We start from the raw sequence: 20,848 nt of genomic DNA, 5'->3' as shown, positions 1-20,848 counted from the left end.
CTGAGATGCCTGCATTCAGATGGGTCGTCAGACCCGTATCAGACATCCCAATCCAGCAGTTTCAGCGGAGCGTTTAACATGAGTCCCCCTTCTCCAGCTGCCCATCTGGCCAGCAGCTCTTTCTGTTGTCACTTCCCTGCTCAGCTTTCTGTTAAGGCCGTCTGGGAGGGGGGCTTCCCTTGATAGCTCGTCTCCTTTCTCCATGGTACTGAGGAGCTGAAGAGCTGTGAGCAACGGTGGGGAGTCTGCCAACTTCCTCCCTGCCCAGCAATGATGTGCATTAATATTATCGAATGTCTCATCAGCGAGGCAGCTGTGTTTTGCTGAAAGGGCTCCAAACACCTGATTCACGTCTTCCCGAGAAAATAAATTATAATGGCCCCTGTCAGCTGACACCTGTTAGAAGCCTTACAAAGCATTTTCCCCAAATATGAAACAGTCCCTGTGTCTTTTTATAATCTCCTGGGCAAGGCGCTAGGAAATTCTGCTGCATCGACCAGTTTGATAAAACAACCCTCGTCCTTCGTCTCTGTAAGTTACTGTGTTTTCCTGATCTGTCACAGCCTGGCTCAGCTTAGGTCCGGGAAGCTGCATAAACACCATCTAATCTCCAGCTTCTGTTCTTCAGGAACTAGTCCGGTTCAGAGCGCAGCTGGACTCAGCGTGCGCACTCCCGGATGCGATTTAGAAGGTTCTGTCTGGGTATTCTCAGCGTGAGCCAAGTTGCTCTCCTGTCCTGAGACGGCCCAGGTTGACAGGAGAGGTGACAACAAGCAAGACCTACCGGGCTCGCTGCAGGTAAATGGAACCATTTGGGCACAGCTCGTTTATTTTAGATTGGACAGTAGGAGGCTGGCTTTTGAATTTTTGTTATTATTTTATACTCTGCTCCAGAAAAGCGAAGAGGGTATCTGTAGTCTGAATCTTCTCCCCCTGTGCTTTGCTGTTGTGCATTCTTTGCCTCTGTATCAGCGTTAGGGAACTGGCTGGCCATTTCCATAAGGCTGCAAATCTGTTCCTGGGGCAGGAAAATACATGGGGCGGGTGCATATGTGTCTGTTGGCCTGTACCTGGGCAAAGACCAAACCTCATGGGATCAGGAAGAAATGTTCCCTTGGGTCGCTGGTGCACACAGTTTTCCTTTCCCTTCACTAAGGCACACTTCAGTGCTCCTGCTTTTGAATCCTGAGTGTGACTGGATCAGAGGGCGATGATGTGAGTGGTATTGTGTGTGTATATATAGATCAGGTATGAAGACATTTGTTTATATATGTATCTACACAGGCATGCAGGAAAGGCATTAGAGATGATCTACTCAGGAAACCACATTGTGGAAGATTCTTATAATTATGTTAAAGATTCAAATGCTTTTTAAGATCCACTGTTTTAATTCTTTTTTTTAATGGAGGTACTGGGGATTGAACCCAGTACCTCATGCATGCTAAGCATGCACTCTACCACTGATCTATTTCCCTCCCTAAAAATCCATGGTTGCATTCTATACGTACACGTCTCTCTGGATTTACCCAAGGCAGGCAAACACATAACCTCACAGACACTTTACAGAGGAAAAGCAAGGGCAAGCAGTGGCGAGGAGAGGGTGCCTGCAGACCAGCCAGTGAGGGAACACTGCACACCACTGAGGTGGGAACTGGGCTGGGAAACAGTGTCTTCTCAAACGCAACTTGTCACAAATGACCACAACCCTCCCTCGGAAGGGAAGCTCCCAGGCAAGTAAAATGCTCCATGGCTGCTCAGATGAGTCTCCACTGTGAGCTGGAAATGAGTGGGAAAGAGTGAGGGGGCAGGGAGAGCACGGGGAAGCTGGAAAAGGAACAAGCTACACCGGACCTCCCGCATCCTTTCTGCTTTTACAGAATCTATCTGCAGTTGAGTCAGAGTCACCTGTTCAAACCACCTTTCAAATTGATAAACCAGTCAATAATACATATTCACACAATAAACAACTCTGCTCCCCTTCAAGTAACGCACAGGGAAAACCACCAGAGTTAACTAAATGTTCACCTACTCATTCTTCACTTGAAGGAAACAGCACAAATTTTTGCCTCAACACAAAATCCTGCCCTTGATGAATGAGACATGGGTTTCTCTCAGACAACCAAACTCTTGACTTTGCGAAGTTGGAGAGACTGAAACCAAGATGGCGGCCACTCAGAAGCGCCACGGTGGGCACTGCCTGTTGCTGCCAGGCTCCGTGCAGTGAGCTGAGGTTTTGTGGAAGGAATACTGAACTTGCTCCAGGGCTCTTAGGTCCCCCTTCCTCTTTATTTAGTTGTGAGTTCGGCATCCTGCCTCCCTGTGTTAGGAGGTATGTGCTCACCACAAAGTCACAGCAGCATCAGTGACACAACAGACAGGAGAGAAGAAGACAGGTGTGCAGTTCCCCACACGCAGTATGTGCTAACTTAGATGCAGGATGGCTATAGAATAATGGGCCGTCCGCCACTTTTTCAATTGACTTTAAGGAAATGACTTGGGGAAATGAAAAACTCTGCTTATGTTTCACCAATTCAGTCTGCCTAATTTTTTTCCCTGCTAGTTTTATTTTCTATAGACACAGACCTGGGGAATCATACAAGGTGTCAAATAGAACTTGGGGGCACTGAATGAATGAAATGAAAATGTCCTATGAATGCTCTGGAAATCAAAACCTTGGAGTGACTGGCTGGAAGCCAGAGTAAAGAAGCTGTTGAATGCTGTCTGCAGACTCCTCTGGAAGCTAGAAAGAGTCCCAGGTGGGGCCCTGATGGCAGGAGAGACACCTGCATAGCATGGGCTTTAACCAAATCCTGGTCCTGGCACCACTAGACACAGGACTCAGAAACCTTCCTAGAGAGCAAACGACTTTCCAAGCAGCTGCCTGAAACCAAGCAGTATTGATCTGAGTCAATTTAATTCTTTCTACTGGTTGGAGGAATAATGATTTCTTCAGTCATTGAAGCCCTTTACGACCACACTGGAAGATGATTTAAAAAACTATGCCCTCACGTTCCCACTCGGGGGCAAGTTCCACTGAGCACCTCTACTGGATGGTGTTTCTCAGTGCATATTCAGGCTCTCTCGACAGATATTTTGATTATATATGAGCCCTTAGCATCAAAATATGTCTAAATGACAGTCACAGCTAAACTTGCCCCCTTCTTTTGATGATAACAGGACATGCGTTGGGACAATCTAGGTTCAGTTTATGTAGTCTTGCTGTCCTGGAAGAGCACTAATTTGGTTTGCAATTACATTTTCTACTTGCATGCTGGGGAAGTATTAAAAAAAAAAGCCCCAAACCCAACCCTGGTCACCTCTCTGTGCCCCAAACCAGTATCCACCCAGTCTGGGTTTTCACCTCTGAATGTCCCAACAACCCTGTGGGTTCCGTGTACCCCAGCTGGGGTAGACGGATGGTCTTCCCGGTTTGGCTTGTGGGAATGTCCTGGAGGACTCTGTTCAGGGTCCCTACAGACCCCCTCCACCCAACCCTCCCTCCTGCAACTTGTTTTCTGAAAATATTCACCTTACCAGGCAGAATCCCAGGGTGTCCAAGGTCAGCTGAAGGTCACAGCAATGATTCTCTTAGTTCACCTCTTGCACTTAAGAGGTAAAGCTCAGACCGAAGGTTGATGCCCCTCTTCAGATAGGTACTATAAATATACTAGCGCTATCCCTGAAAAGATGCAGTTGTATTTATATATATATATATATACGATTTTATATATATATAATTTTTCCTTCTTTGTGTCTGTATACAGGTATGTACTACTCTATAGGTGTACTTACAGGAAGAGGTACACTACAGGAACAGGCAGGGGTGTGTTCATGTGCATCTATATATAATATGTATATTTTACACGTATATATATTGCCTCCGTCATTGTTTGCATTGTAACAAGGAACGTTACCTCTGACCAGCAAGGAGTACCTGTCAGCGGTGCGGGGACGGAAGCCCCCCGAGGTCGGTTCTCCCCGTCTCTCGCATGAAGCCGTTTCAGTAGGCACAGACGGGAGCAGCCCGCGAAGTGCGTGGGCCCAGCGAGAATCCACCCCTCCGGAATCCGCCAGGAGGGACACGCGACATGCCCAGGGCTGTGTGCCAGCTGCCTCTTCTCCGGAGATCAAGGAGCCTACCACCCAGAGCCGGGAGGGGCCATCCATGCTGTTGGCTCAAGATACGGCTGTTCCTGTTAGATGGAGACAGGGCACACAAGAATTCTGTCTTCGAGGAGGACGCTGACCACGAGGAACGCGAAGTAGAGGCCGAACATGATGAAGCCCAGCACTTTGTTCATCCGCCACTTGCAGAGGGCGATGGAGAGGATGACGAAGAGCAGCATGATGAAGAGGAGGACGATGGCGCAGAAGAGGCCGTTGCTGCTGACGGCCACGGGCTGGAATCTGTGGATGACGGTGTACAGGAGCCAGGGCAGTGGGAGCCTGTGAGGGGAGAGGCGGGGTACACGGGGGAGCAGTCAGACGCGCCGAAGAAGGCAGGTGATGGAACGTTAGCTTCGGGATCCATGATCCGAATGGAGAGTCCTGCTAGGCTCACGGTGCCTCGGGCGAGGTTGGCCCAGGAAGTCATATAAGGAAGCCAGGTGAACTTTAAAAGCCTTTATCTATTTCCCGACCAAATTAGGGAGAACAGAGAGAATTTCTTCTAAGGTTGACTAAGATCAAAGACATGACTGCTGCAGCTGATTTCTAAATCTGGTTTGAAATAATTTTTTGGTTTCCTTCCTAGTTCGGATTTAGCCCCAGAGAGGTGAACTGAAGGATTTGTGCAGGGTGAGAGGGGGAGACAATAAATGGAGAAAAGATACAGAAATTAGTGTTGAAAATGGCCAAATTACTATTATTTTTTAAATGGAGAGAGAGAATAGCAATGACTTAATTAAAAATCTAAGAGCAAGTGAAAAGAAATGTGGATGGTGGGGGCCATGATGTGACATAGTCTGAAGTTTATTTTGGAAAAGATGGGATAAACTTCTGACTTAAAAAGGGTCTTTCTGAAAGATCTGAGGAAGACTATCTTGTGCTTGTGATGAAATTTTTAAAGATGCTATTATGTATTTTTATACCCATTCTCTCCCTTTTCATTTGGCTTTTGAAATATGATCATATCTTTTGTTAACCATCCAGAGTGGCGACTCCTGAAAGGACATTAGAAAAGCCAACTGCCAGGTCCACCCAGGAGTGGGTGAGGACTCTGTGGGCAAGGAAATGGCTGGGGACGCATGACTCAGGGGCACGTGGATCTCCACGTGGCAGGTGAGATGCCACCGAGTTCTACCCATTGAGCCTAACGATGACTAGGGAGCCACGGATCCAGCCGGCTGGGCCTTCTGCACAGCAGACAGCTAAGGGAGACTTAGCCTTGATCTAGCATCAGGGATGTGGAAGAGGAGATGCCCTTTCGAAACAAAGTTTTCCAAAGGAAAAGCAAATAGCTGGAGAGAAGCAGTGTGGTGAAAGGGGCAGTGAGTTCACACCCCTCTCCCCTCTGCTGGAGACAGTGCCTGTGAAGGCAGAGCCCACAAGTTATCCATCTTTGAATTCCGGGGACTTCACACATGCACATGCAGGCTCCATCCGGGTGCATATGGTAACCTGGGAAGTGACTGATGCAACAATCAGTATAGGTGCTTTGCCCACTACAGCCTGGCTAGGAGGCACTTACTAAAGTGGGCGATGGCAAGAGGGGAGGAGTTCCAGAGGGCAGCTCAGGGAGCAAGATGTAATTCCAGCTGTCAGCAGGAGGGGGCAGCCCTGGCATCCTGTGATCAGCACTGGAGAGTCAGAGAAGGGGAGGGGAGCGCCCAAGAGCAGTGATGACACTTGTGCTGAGGGACTCTTCTTCCACACTCTTCCCGTCTCCTCCCACTGTACTCTTATTAAGCTAAACACACACACACACACACACACACACATTCAATTTGTGAAATTTGGTGAAGGTGTGGTTTACAGCACTACAAATAGGTAAAAACCCTTTGGGGGATATGACATTTTTAACCCCTTTTGACCTATCAAGTTTATTGTCAGAGATCAAGTATAAGGAATAATTTGAAATGCAGATGCAATTTTATTCTGAAAGATGATCATTTCAGTGTTATTTGGAGTAGGGATACTTTAATCTCTAATAATAGGGAGCTAGTTAAATAGCAAACTATTAAGTTAATGTAATGTTATGTAGTTATTAAAAATCATAAACTTACAATGATACAGGCTAATACTCATGATTCTATATTTAAAATGAAGGATACACATACAAATTGCAATGTAACTTCAATAATGTAAAATATATATGAATTAAAAAGGAGTGGTGTTGGTTTGTATTTATGCTCTAGATGTATTTATGCTTCATATGTATTTTCTAAATCCTTTACCTTGAATATGTATTAATCTTATAAGCAAAAAGAAAAAACTGGCAAGACTGAAGAAACTGTTACACTCACTATATGCTATTGATTTTGTAAACTGATATAAACTCTTGGGGAAGAGCTTTTGGAAACATGTATTACATCAGGGATCACTGAAACATTTACAATCTTTAATCCACCAATATTTCTTGAAGGAATTTACTTTAATAAAATAATTCAAAGAGATTTTTCCACAAAAAAGTGTTCATAAAACACTCAAAATATTAGAAAATTGGAAAAAATACAAAGGTCCTACTAAAGGATAATGGTTAAACTAAAAGCAAAAAGACAGAATATTTTGAAGCCAGAGAATGTTCACTGTGAGAGCTATGAAGAAAACTGGTAGATTTACTAGTTTACTAATATATTCCTACTCTGTACTAGACACAAATGGCTATAACATTGAAAAATAAAAGCCCTCCAGGAGGTCAAAGCTGATTATTCAGTAGGATTAGGGGTGATTTTCTTTAACCTTTCATTTAGGCTTCAAGATATATGCAATTTAAGAACAATGAACAAAAAGCATTTTGGAATTCAGTAGAATATTTTTCAAAAACATGACATATGTTTCATAGAACACTTGTAATTTTCCCCAATATGTAGGGTTTTATCTTTTTGTACTACGGAGTATTTTCTATTTTTACAAGAGATTGACCAAGAAAACTAAATGTGTAGGCAGTGGAACTAAGAACACTTTATACTAGGGACATCCTTCCTTTAAAACATACACCTTTTCAGGCATTCATTCACTCATTCACTCATCCATCCATGCATCCATCCATCTATTTACTGTACGAACACTTGTCAAGCCACTATCATGCACTAGGCGTTGTATCAGGCTTGGTGAGTTCGCAGTCTAGCAGGCAGGACCATGACAGGAGTCTGATACACAGGGAGTGGACAGAAGCACGAGCCCCCAGGGCAGGCTTAAGGGAATCAGAGAAGCCAGGATTTGAGTTAACATTGGAAGGATAAGTTGGAGTTTTCCAGGCAGACAAGCAGCAAGGGCGCTTGAGTGAGAGGTGCCAGCAAAGGAAGAGAATATGGTAGGAGAGGGCACCTTTGGAACTCAGAGGTGGTTCAGACAGGGGGAGCTCAGAGCAGGATTTTGTGCACAGATAGTGCTGAGTTGAGAGCAGACTCTCTTCAAATCCCAGCTATCTCATTCACTAGTTGTGTGAACTGTGGGCCCTTCAGTTTCCTTATCTGGAAAATGGGGATGATTGTAAATACCTCATAGGATTGTTGTGTGGCTTAAACGGATACACATGTGTGTACAGTGCACATGGTAGATGATGAGAAAACTACTATGTATATGAGGGAATGGAAAAGATAAAAGAGAACAATATTCAACATGTTCAGTGAGAAAGTAGATCCATTTTAGTGGCTTTCCAAATTCAAGTGCCAAGAGCCCCGCTCTTGTGGGAACATAAAGATAAATACCGTATGTCTTACTTTCTCAGGGGGCTGCCATTCTGGGTAATTTATCAGACCACTTTTACTTTGGACAAGTTAAATGAAGTGATAGAAATAACAGCATTGCTCCCCAATCAGATCCACTTTACAGACTATTCATATTGAGAACTTCAGTGTGCCTAACTGTAAGAACAGGTCTCATCTTCTGACTTTCAAAACACCTAGACTATGTTCACCAGCACAGAGAGAGAAATGATAATTCCAAATCTGCCAGCATTTTCCAGGGAAGGAGATGCGATGTTTTTCCTGGGCCTATGTTTGTTCCAGTCTGTTAGAACATGGGGGAAAAAAACCCAGTAAAACTACCAGAGTATCTCAGTCACATCTGAATGCTGAATATTCATAACATGTAGCCAATGCCATTTAATAGGTGAAATTCTCTTAAATTATTTCCTGTATGACCCACTCTGTATGCAAGTGTGTGTTTCTGCCTGTCTAGGGATAACTTATTCTTCATAAAGTTCTCTGAAAATGAAAAATGGAGTCGGGGAAACTGAATGACATTCCCAGTCTTTACTTTCTACTGGTAATGGCTGGTTACGGGCTTTGAGGTCCTGGTCATGTCTTCACAGTCTCTAAGAAGACAAAGACAGGGATGGAGTTGTTGTGCACCTTTGTATAACTTATCTGTACTCACCCTACAGTGATGTCAAAAATGTTGCTTCCAACAGAGCTGGATACAGCCATGTCCCCGAGCCCCTTCCGGGCCACTATGACACTGGTGATAAGATCAGGGATGGATGTCCCAGCAGCCAAGATGGTCAGACCCATAATCTCTTCACTAATGCCAATTGTCTCTCCAACCTGAAAGCCATGACAGGGACAAACATGGGTGTTTGAAGCCACAAAACCACTAACATTTCAATGCAACTCACTTTTGATGAGTTCTTACTCTGTGCTGTGCTGAGTGTTGAGATGATAACAAGGAATATGCCAGAATGGTTGCCAGAGAGGATTTTTGACTTGAAAGACATCCAGACTTGAGAGATCAGGAATGTTCACACGAAGAATGAATACATAATCTCAAAAAAGAGCTACAGAGGGCTCCAGTGCCTACCTGGGTTTTACTAAAGCCAGGCAGGGGAAGCAGAGGACCAGGGCTGAACATGCCAACTGGTCATTGGCTCCAGCGGCCACTGCCTGACAACAGCACCAAAGCCTCAAGCAGATTTACCATCGAAGGTTAAGGACTGACACCCAGTGTCCTCATTTTTCCTGAACATCTCCTCGTGTCTGCAGCCCACTCTTAAACAATGACTCTTAGATGATACCATTTCCATGGGAAACTTGATTTGGAGGGCTTTTGGGTTTGGTAATACAATACTGTAAATCAGCAAGGCAGCCATGGAGAAAGCAACAGTTAGAGAATCAGAAGACCTTGGTCCAAGGTCTGGCTCCGGCATTTATTAAGTACTTGATCTATTGCTAACTGAACCAATTGGGCAATGTCTTTAATCTTTCTTTTTTTCCCTCCCAGTTTTATTGAGATATCATTGACACATAGCACCGTATAAGTTTAAGGTGTAGAGCATAATGATTTGACTTACCTACATCATGAAATGAGTATCACATAAGTTTAGTAAACACCCATCATCTCATACACACAATTAAATAGAAAACTTTTTTTCCTTATAATGAGAACTCTTAGGATTTATTCTCTTAACAACTATCATATATAATGTACAGCTGTGTTAATTGTATTTTGATTCTCACTTTCTTAGCCATAAAGTGGTGATGATAATACTTAACCTTACAAGGTGGCTGTGAACACTAAATTATAATTTATGGGAAGACCCTTTGTGAACAGTACATCATTATTGCAAAGTGACAGGGAGCATTTGTTACTCTTTGGGTCTTTGCCTTTGAAGACCGATGACTTTTGGAGGTCTGATCTTAGGTGCAAGCCCTCCGCTCTTGAGCAACTTCCTGGTGCTTGTTTGTCAGCTTGCGGTCTTTCTTTTAAAAGCTTTATGTATTTTCTGGAGTTCAGAACTGCAGTCTGAAAACTTTCAATTTGGTTTCCAATGGCCTGCCTGATAATGTCCAGTATTTTTTGGAAAAAATGTGAAGGACCAATGTAGCACGTAAGGATAGAGGTTTTGGGGGAATAGGGTGGAATTACTTCTAAATCTCTCTTTCAATTTATAAGTAATAGGCTGGTTCCCACTAGTTTAAAAGCATAGTGTGGAGTTATTTTCATTCTGATGGTCATGCCTTCTCTAGAGACTGGTTACTGAACTGGTTTACCTGTCCTCGTGGTGCACGGATTCACTGCTCCCCATTAGAAAGTAACACCTACGTGAGCAGGGTCGTGGCCGTGGTCACCATGGTTTCCCCGACAAGCAGAACACAGCCTGGTGTGCAGTAGCCTCTCAGTATCTACTTGCTGAATAAACAAATCAATCTGCATACTTAGGTGATTTTACTAGCATTTCACTGATTGTCCTAGGAAAAGTTTTGTACAGGAGTGCCCTATTTAAGCAAAATATTCTCCTTGCTGACATTTTTGGGTTAGATTTGGACTGAAACCTTTTTTCAAAGACTGAAGATGCTGACTAAGTAACTGTCACCCTCAATATGTTCCAATCTACCTAATATATTCTTAATAATTTAAATTCTTGGAGTTCTAAAGCAGTGACTTAAAGAAATTTATATTCAGAGTTTGAATGCCACTACTGACAGAAGAATGGGGAAATTGGGGAGAGGTATTATGGTGGTCTGGTTAAGAGTGCTGGCATGGGGTACAAAGAGCCCTGGGTGCAGCTCCTAGCCGGCCACTCCTGGTGCACAGCAGCCAACTTCCCTGAGCCTCAGTTTTTCTCTTATGTAAAATGGGTATAATAATATCCACCCTCAGACCTGCTGGGATGATGACATGTGATGACGCATATAAAGCAAATAGCAAATAGTGTCAAGCACAAAGTGAATGTTCAATAAATAGCAGCTATGATAACTCGGACATTACTCCTTTCCCTGTCCAACTGGGAGTGCAACCCTCGGGTCTGGCAGCAGGGACAGGAGCTGGTTTAGTGGGGTCAGTCGACAATGTGGGACATCACATGAATAATACAGAATCTTTCCCGTACGTCAAACCTCTGATGAATCTGGGTGGCTCTAGAAACGCTTTCACTGAAGGAGAACTAGTCTTCAAAAGCTCACTCTGAGTACACCGCACTGAAGCTGGCTTTTCGCAAGTCAGAGGCAAGGGGACAGTTGCATGGACAGGATGGCACTCTGATCAAATTGGGGAGCATCAGAAAAGTTCAGAGCTAGAAAGGACATCAGCAGTCTCTTGGGGGGAATTCCTTTGTTTTCTTATAGAAATAAGTAATGGGGCCACTCAGAATCCATGTCCAGTACTGCTCCAATATTCCAAGATGCAGTTCCTTGCCTTGGTTTAATCAGGATCTGCAAAAATGTCATACTGGCTAAACAAGACACACGGTTATATGTGACTCTTAGAATAAACATCTAATTAACAAGATTTGGGATAGATTTTAGTCACAGGTTTTCATCACCCATGAAATTTACTAAGATGAAGATTCATAATGTACCACCACCACCACCAACAAAAACACCCCCCAAACTAAAGGAAAATATGTGCAGAGTGTTTTATGTGAAGGGCACTTATTTTTGGCCAAACAGTAGGCAAATAATTGCATCAAATAGTATCAAACAGCATTTATTATTGGTAAAACTGTGGGTAACAAAATAGCTGGGTACTGAATGATTCACTTGTTATCCTTATAGCTTTCAGAGTTCAAAAGTACGAACAATAGGATTAGAGCTACAGATGTAGAACAGAATCTGCTATTTTGATCAGCTGTCTGAATGTTTTGAAAGACAGAAGTATTTCTTTGGAGAAAAGAAAGAGAAACTTCTCATCCATTACTGGAAAGTAAGGTTTCTCCTTATGTACTTTTTATTTTTATTTTTGGTAATTATTATTGTTCTACACATTGTTTGTGCTTTCCTACAAGAGAATCAAAAGGAAACAAGATTGCAGAATTAAGATAATTACTAAAAAGTAAAGAAAAAGATGAAATCCTATACGATGATGTTTTCTAGGATGGCTAAAGAGAAATATCTAGGAAACAATATATTCTGGCAAGTGAAAAAAGCCACTTTTTTTCTTTATCAGTACATGGAAGAATAAAAATGATTATTAGGAAAGGCCATTATGTATGTTATAAACGGCAAACAGTCCTTTTAGGTTGGAAACCTGGAGCCTGCGAAGCAGCTGACCTGCAATGATTTCTGCCGGGTGTTGGTAGCAAACGTCTCTCAATGAATGTAGAAAATAATGACTTTGGGGCAAAGAGAACTTCTTCAGGGGGCCAATGACTTTTGGAAATACATCAAGGAAAAGTAATCTGAAGTCAAATGTCAGTAAAATAACTATGACAGGAATAATATAAAATATCTTGTAGGAATAATGCTTGGGTTATCAGCCAATGTTTCCACTGGATTTTGTTAGTAATGCTATATATTCTTTCTAAAAAAAATTGTGGTGTAATTTTCATACAGTAAGTATAATTTTATATTCAGTAAAATTCACTCTTTAAAAACAATGTACAGTTCTGTGAGTTTAGACAAGTGTATGCAGTCTTGTTTCTCCACATCCCCATCAACACATGGCATTGTCTGTCTTTTAGGTTGTAGTCATCCTAATGGTTGTGAAGTGGTATCATGTTTAAGACAACCTTATTGAGATATAATTCACATACCCGAAAAGTCACCCATTTAAAGCGTATGATGGTTTCTAGTATACTTATAGAGTTGTGCAACCATCACTGTAGACAAATTTTACCCATGTGCAAGGACAGAGGGATGTGAGTTGCCCAGCTTGTAGTACACACTCAATCAATAATGGTTACCATTAGTATTTTTGAGAATGTAAAACCTTTAAAAAATTTATTTAGTGGGGAGGAGGCAATAAATAAATAAATAAATAAATAAATTTATTCTTTAATGGAGGTACTGGGGACTGAAACCAGGACCTCATGCATGCTAAGCATGTGCTTACCACTGAGCTATACCCTCCCCGGAGGAACATAAAACTTTTGAATCTCATTTTTCCATTCATATGTTACAACAAACAATTCCTGAGAGTTTACTGTACTGATGGGCGTCATGATAGGTACTGAGTTAAAAGCAGTAAAAGTGAAACACATTATCATTTTTGTAAACTGAGGCCCAAGGAAGAGACCACTTTGTCTCCAGGTCTTTTCCTAAGAGCCAGTTTGATGAGATCATGAGGTGAGTGGCTGCCCAAGAGAAAGCAAGTGCCGCTGAGCCTGGCAAAACCCTGCTCTTCCTCCAGGTCTGGGCTGGCCTGGCTTCAGGCCGCAGAGGACAAGAAGCAGTTAGCATGGCCTTTCATCCACAAGTTCTGAGGCTACGCTGATTTGACTCACACTACAGGGAAAGGCCAGGAGACAAGCAAAGAGTTAAGGGGAGTAAATTCCTTGCATCCTGGAAGATACAATATTCTTGCGACAGTTTCAGAAAGCAAACATATTGATTATCCACTTGGCAACCAAGAGAAAAGCCAGGCAGATGCGTACCACTATCAGGGTCTTACCTGATGTGCCCACCAGACCATCAAGTAAGAGAACACTGCGATCCAGGTGATGGAGCCAAAGAACGTGATGGGAAAAAACTTCCTTGATGACTGAAAGAGAACCAGGGAGAGGGAGAGGGTGAGTGCTAACCGAGGTGAGCTGATGACTCAAAGCTAAAACCACCGATGCAGCTACCTCTCCCCCGCTGCCTATGGGCTTGGTAGAACAACACTCAACACCAATGACGGACCCACCCTTGGTCAAGCCAGGACATTAAGATTTTCTCTTGGGAATGGGAAATTGGTGGAAGCCAAATCACCGTGAAGCTAGTTCCTGAGATGGAAAAGTCTTTTGAAGAGAACGTCTGTTCCCACTGCTGGGTGCTCGGATGCTCTCTGCTCCTGCTCTCTCCAAGCCTTGGCTTCTCAGCCTTGCCTTCAGTCCCTTGTCTCCTCCATATCATCCCTCCCCCTCTTCTGCTTCCTTTTCTTTCTTCACCTCAATTTTATCAGAATCAGTTTCTGTTGTTTCAGTCCATGTATCCTAACAATCCATATGTTGGAAAACCTATGGGATTAATTACATTTAACCGGAAGGATCAACAGCTTCAAAAATTAGACTGGCTCATTTCACAGTCCCGTGAATTATGAGGAAAAGCCACACGGAAGCCGTCCCCACAGTCAATACAGATTCCTGATGAGGCCAGTCTCCGGATGGCCAGCGTGTTACACGCGAACACACAGGTAGCAGATGCCCCCTTGCGCTGCTCTCGGCAGTGGGTGCAGAATGAAGTCTCAGGAATGTTTTCTCTCCTGTTCTCCGCCCCTAACTGTGTTACATCCAATCACGCTTCTAGCACTGGGCTTTGTGCAATCTCAGGCTTAGAGTATGAGCACTTTTAAAGTTTCTTTTGAACATCAGCCCAAATCAGGCACTCCAAATGCAGTGTTTCTGATCCATCCCACTACGAGGAAACCCACGCTTTCACTGGATGGTAGCGGTGTCCTACTGATGCCCATTTTGCAAAACTGGGATCCTTTGCAACATGCTCAGATGGCAGAAGGCTCTCAGACAGTCTCTCACCTATTACTGCCAAACACTTGTTATTTCAAAGCATTCCACTTTGAGGAACAATCTCATTTTTTGCTTTCATAATGCTATCCAATTTTGTCCAGAGAAATCAATCCTGGGTTGAATTGGTTGAAAGCCATCTCAGTTGTCTGAAGGGGCGACCTTGAGCAATCACATAGAACATTTCTGCCATGACTTTTGAGAGCTTCATTACAAGGACAAGATAAACTCGTACGTGGTAACCTTTTGCATATCTATAACGATGAACGCAGTCTCTGTCGCTCCAAATGGTTTACGTTTTCTTTACTGATTTCAGGTTTTCAGCCTATGTTTTCATGATCATTCACATGATTCTGTTAAATTTCATAGTACCCATTTCTTTCTTTTAAGGGTTGTGGCTATTCTTGGGCCACTAGTTAGCAGGGATGTCTGGAAGCCTAGTGGGCTTGATTAAATTGGGGGCAGCATCAGACCACAGTGAGTAGCCACAACATTATTCTTAAAAGCTTCCCCTCTTCTTTCCTTCGAAGGAGAATATTTCAGCCAAAGACTCAGACTCCTTCAGGAGATCTGAGCGCTGTAATGGGTTATGGAAAAAAAAAGTCATCAGTTTTTCAAAGTGGAGGTTGAGACATTCACTTTGAAAGCAAATTCCTTTAAAGCTGGGAGTTCAGCTGGATTCCAGAGACTGGGTTCCCTGAGCCTTGGCAATACCTGTGCTAAGAAATCAAGTTTTCCCCAGGCAAGGCATTTATCTGATTAGGCTCCCCATTCTCTTCCTCTGGTCACAAGTCACTGTTTCAGGATCCCAGATGCAATGAGGGTTTCATCGCCCACAGTGATGCTCTGTCACCAGGAAGAGAAGGGCCCCTCTCGTGCTGTGGGGCCACACACGTGGTTTGAGTAGCAGCCAGTCTTTAGCCTTGACTCAAAGCATCCTGAGAGGGGAGTGGAGGACCGGTTCCACACTTTATGACACAGCACATGGCCTAGATATCCCAGTAGAGTCCTCACTTCATAGATTGCTCCCTTTCCAGGTTACATCTCTTACTAAGTACTAACCAATATTTTATTATTATTTAATTTTTTTTGGTACCTTACCATTTGTTCATTGATAATAACATTACAACTCAGAATCAAATTAGCTGAACATATTTCTTATCTTTCAAATATCATCCCTGAACCATAGAACATTCTGAATCAAAAGGCAGAAAGTAAGTAATCAGACTAGGAGTTAAAGGAACTAAGTTCAAATCAACATACTAGTGAAAACCTCTCTAATTCAAAATTTGATGCTTATGAGTCTTCATGAAGAAGCCAATTAGTAATTAAGGACATCTACATGTAACTAGTGTCATATTAGGAACTCACTGAAAAAAGAAAAGTTTAAGAATAATTTTTCTTTGTAAAATTTCAGGTTTTCATCATTAACTAGGGTTAAGCAAAGGCTGGACATCTACTCTGTACCCAGATCCTGAACTAGATGTGGAACTGAAATCTAGGTCCATCCGAGTATACAGTATGTATTCCTAGATCTTAGGGCTCTAGGTTATACTCATTCCTAAAGAAAGATAGGGCCAATAATGCTCAAAATGTACCCAGCTATGGACACATAATGATCATCATCAGCAGCATAATACTAGCCTATACTCTGACTGTCAGAAAAGAAAGAGCATCAGGGAAAAATAGACCAGCATTCCAGCTGCACAGCCATCTGCCTCAGCCAGCCTCCCGTACTGTTCCTGCTTTGGAAGCATCAACAGTTCGGTTAAGTCAGACCAACCTTACCATTTCCCGACTGTCAAACTACCTTACCATTTACAAGCTCACAGCCCAGGTAATTCCTTCTTCTTTCATTTCTTTTTGGACTCTCCCTGTTATTTGGACTCTGTGGTCTTATTACAGACACCACTGCCCAGTAGCACCTGTACAATTATTTAGTTACCAGTCTCACTGGAAGGAAGAGCGCTTGAAGCCAAGGTCTGACATGTCAATTTACGGTTAGTGATGGTGGCTGAGCCTGACATCTGCTGGGATGGGCCTCATACCAATTAGCAAAAAGCAAATTGTGTCCATGTGCCGGCCATTTTGTTCCCAGTGTAATGGTTTCCTTATATAATTGACAGCTAATGTTCTCATTAGAAGCTTTGAGTACATCAGAGTGATATTTTCTTGGCTTAAAAAATGTTGCTGGACATTAGCTGGTTGCATAAATTGGCCGTCTCCTTACTTATTTAAATTCAACAAATATTCACTGAGCATTTCCTCTGTGCAAGGTTCTGGGGCATACATATTTAACAAAGTTCTCTAAAGCAATCCTATTAAAGATTAAAAGTGTGTTCTCTGGATTTTTATGACCTGTATTGAAATCCTTGCTCACCAGTTACCAGCGATGTGCTCTGAGGTAATTTGATTTCTCTAAGTCTCAGTTTCTTCATCTATAAAATGGGGGGAATAACAATATCTAGTTGTCCTGAGAATTTCATGCACATAGAGTGTCTAGAAAACTGCCTGGCACATAGTAAGTACTCAGATAATAATGGCAGTTGTTACCAGACAACAGTAACCTCATTTTGATTTTTAGGAGATGAAAAAGTTAAAACTCAGGGAGGTAAAAGTAACTATAGAGGTCTGGCCTAGAGTCTTGGCATTGCTTCTTACTAGCTGGTTGTGCTTAGATAAGTTACTAAACCTCCAGGGCCTCAATCACTTCATCTGTTCTAGAACCGTGCTTTGCACACAGTAGACACAAATACTTGGTGAATGAGCTGATGAGTGACAGAAACTGCAAATGCCTAGCTGGGTTCTCAGGTAACTTCCTAGCTTTGATGGGCCATGGTTTGATATCTCATTAGTTGCATTCCTATTATGTAAGAACACCCATCCGAGGCCATGAGAAAATATGACTTTTGGGGTCTTTGTTTCCTTCATTATTTTCAATTTTCCCAAAGGCGTGTTCCTCGCTAAGGTTTATGTTTCAGCTCTTTTACTTTTAAAACAAAGCTACTAATTTGAGAACATTACAAGAGTGAAGCCCATGTTCATTATCTGAGCTGGGAGTGTGCGTAATGCAACAAACACTGTCATATAATTTGCATATAAGTGACATGGAAATAAAAACAAGAGGGAGTACTATTTACCCTGAAATTAGGTGTATACATTTTAAAAAATCATGTTTTCCTTGTAATTATTGTCAAAGTTTGGGATGTTCATTTACATCAGTGATTCAAAAACTACTGATAATTACTAGTTTTCTCCTGTCTTTCCTCTCCCTGGATACTTTTTTCCAGAGGCCCCAGTGGCAGCAGTTCCTCCCAGGAAGAGATGAGGTCTATTTCCAAGCCTTTGAATCTGGGCTGGCCTTAGGCCTTGCGTTGACCAACAGTATGTGGTGGAAGTGTCAGCATGCAGGTTCCAAACTAGATCTCAAGAGGGCCTTGTGCCTTTCATTCCTGCTGCTCTTGGAACTGGGCCATCATGTGAATAAGCCCAGGCTAGCCTGCTCAAGGATGAGACCCTGTGGAGCAGAGACAAGGTGTTCCAGGTGACATACCCTTAGGCCAACTGGCCCCCAGACATATAAGAGAGTGGCAGAACTGTCTAGCTGAGCCCCATTTAAATTGTCAACTCATAGAATTATGGGCTAAAAACAATGCTTGTTGTTTTAAGCCATTAAGTTTTGGGGTGGTGTGTTACACAGCAAAAGCTAACTGATACAAGGTCAACCCTAAAGAAACTCCGCTGTGCTGAGCATGAGCAAGAAACCACTTAATGGTTTTTGTATCAACTGGTATGCTTTCATTCGGCATTTCACATATGCAAAGAATGACAATATAACTCAAACCAGTATGCTTTGAGAGTAAACTGGGACTTTCTCAGGCAAACTGGATATGTGGTCACCTTAAATTAGTAATACTGTATTGATGGTTATCTCTTTATGTTTTCCTGAATCACAGAAGGTCACGGCTGGCAGGCATCCTAGAGATCTTTTACCCCTGTATTTCACAGAGGAGGAACAGTGAAGTCCAGAGTCGAAAAGTGACTTTCCCAAGGTTGCACAGCTCATGAGTCATGTGGGAAAAGCCACTGTAGTTTACATGCTAGAATGAGAATGTTCTGGAGGCAGGAGACATGGGATCGAGTCTCGCGGCTCTCACTAGCACAGCTGTGCAATCTCGCCTTGTAGTTCTACGTGGGCATGCTTTGTTTCCTCTACTGAGTTTAGAGTTCCTTAAAGGATACTGGGACTGCTGTGTCTTTAGATCTTTAGGGCACAAGCCTGATGCCTGGCATATATAAATATTTGCTGAGGAAATCTAGAAACGTCCAGTGTTTCACCTGAAAGTCTCATTTCTGCTTGGAACCACACATGGTACACTCAGATAAGACAGAAAAAAACCCCCAGTCCATCCAAGGATGGCCCTGGGTGGGGGCAGTGAGCAAAAGCCCCAGGCCATGCTGCTGAGGCTGGCTCTCACGGCACGTTTCATGGCGAGTGACCAGTTAACGATACTGCAGAGGAGCGCGTGTACAGCTGCATTTTCTTGCTCTGCTCCCCTTGGGATTATAGCATCAGCCCAAGCAGCTGTTGCCATCCATGTGACTACTGCCGTGGTGGGGTCCTCTTTGTTGCCCAGGAGTTGCTGTTGAGAACTTTGACCTTCCCTAACAGCTTCCTTGACCTATCAGTTCAGTCAGAGGGGACGAGCACTTTGTTAGCCCTTGCTCTAAGAGTCCCACTCAACCTGACAGCCCAGGGCCTTGAGTCATTGGCAACGTCCTCCCATTCCTGCACATTTTCCTGGTTGCTTCTTTGGTTGTGTGTGGACATCCGTCAGTCTTATCAGCCAATCAGCCCCCTCTACTCTGGGCCACATCACACTGGCCTGCTGTGGGGATTTAGAAAACCCTGTCTGTCTCCCTGATTTTCCTCCCTGGGCTAAGCAAAAGCATTGGGCTAAACCGCAGAGCAATGGCGACAGAAAGAGGGAGGGAGGGAGAGAGAGATAATGAGTGAGTAAGCGGATGTGAGCATGCACGTCTCAAAAATGTCAGTGTGATGTGAGCCAAGACGAAACTGAACACATTCCAGCTATCTGGCTGCAGGTTTCCAGGAAGCCAGGCCTTTGCACAGAGCAGATGCTCTGTAACAGCATCCTGAACAAAGAACCCTAGATATTGATTTAAGTGAGCCACACCTGCTACATGAATCCTTTCCTTGGAAACTTCTAATGTCAGGAGTCCTTACATGAGGGGTCATTCCTGGCTGTATTTGACAAGACAAGGCTCTCTATCAGATTGGATTATTTCTAGGTCGGGCCAATAAGACAGGATTTTCCTCCAATGTTTTTCAAGTGAGGAAAAGTGGGATCATCATGGGGCTTTTGAAGGCATATGCTAAACCATGCTGGATGTTACCCCAGCATTCTGATCCAAATGCTTTTAGAAGTGATGTTTTCAGATTCCTACCCTCTGGCACCATGAAATACAAGGAAGAGCCCAAGTTGTGTGGTCGGTCACACGGGCTTGGGTCTGAATCTCAGCTGTGTGCCCAAGGACGTGACCGGGCAGGAGCTAGTTAATTTCCTTTGCCTGAGTTTCTTTCTACTTATGCCAAATATATATATGCATATATATTTATATTTATTCTTATATTAGGTGTTTCCTGAGATTCTACTATAACATTTTTGGAAAACACCAAGGCCAGAGTGAGATACATAGCAGGTACACACTTCTGTTGAATAAGGATGTGTGTGTAGGGTTGTAATAAAAAGTAGAGCTGCTTCTCCTTATCTCTTATTAGTTCTTTGACCCCTTGGGGCAATGGCCCAAGATCCCAGTTTAAAAAGACAGGGGAAGGGTGTTCTTTTGATTTGATCTACATTCAGATTGTCCTTTGCTGATTACAAGACGGCATTGTGTTCACAGCACCCAGTGCATAATAATGGTAGATAATAATATTGATTATGGTGATGATAATAATACCGGAGGGAGCAGACCAGGCACATAGGCATTTGCACGATATGAATGCATTTCTTTAAATTACTTTTTGAGCTGAATGAATAATTCACGTTCACAAATATTCAACAAAATGTGAGTCACCCTTCTGCCTTGGACCTTCAGTTCCCCTTTTCAGAGGCCATCGCTGTGGTGGTTTTAAAACAAGGTTGCTGATTCTTTGAAACTGCTCCCCTCAAAGGCGTCACATGCCATCGACACTGATATATTCTGGGGAGACTTTCCGTCTCCTCCCCTTTAATCGGGACAGACTCAGCGGCGGCTTTGGCCAGTAAAATGCAGTGGAAGTGA

At 43.2% G+C, this 20,848-nt stretch overlaps 1 protein-coding gene across 6 annotated transcripts in view; it reads right to left on the bottom strand.

Moving 5' to 3' along the window:
• Positions 1-447: 447 nt before the first annotated feature.
• Positions 448-20,848, bottom strand: part of SLC24A2 (solute carrier family 24 member 2) — a 221,112-nt gene continuing 200,711 nt past the window's right edge. For 5 of the 6 annotated variants that reach the window (XM_031677005.2, XM_072959341.1, XM_072959338.1 and 2 more), the window contains 3 exons: positions 13,489-13,578; positions 8,542-8,708; positions 3,825-4,446 (listed from right to left, as the gene is read on the bottom strand). In XM_031677005.2, coding sequence (XP_031532865.1) covers positions 4,197-4,446; positions 8,542-8,708; positions 13,489-13,578 — 507 coding nt within the window. In that variant the 3' untranslated portion in view covers positions 3,825-4,196. Of the gene's footprint in view, positions 1,019-3,824; positions 4,447-8,541; positions 8,709-13,488; positions 13,579-20,848 lie in introns of those variants that run through there. The other variant, XR_012071914.1, reaches the window with a different exon arrangement.

Source organism: Vicugna pacos, chromosome 4, assembly GCF_048564905.1.
Source record: "Vicugna pacos chromosome 4, VicPac4, whole genome shotgun sequence".
In the NCBI taxonomy this organism is placed as follows: domain Eukaryota; kingdom Metazoa; phylum Chordata; class Mammalia; order Artiodactyla; family Camelidae; genus Vicugna; species Vicugna pacos.
This window is presented reverse-complemented; position numbering and strand designations above follow the sequence as displayed.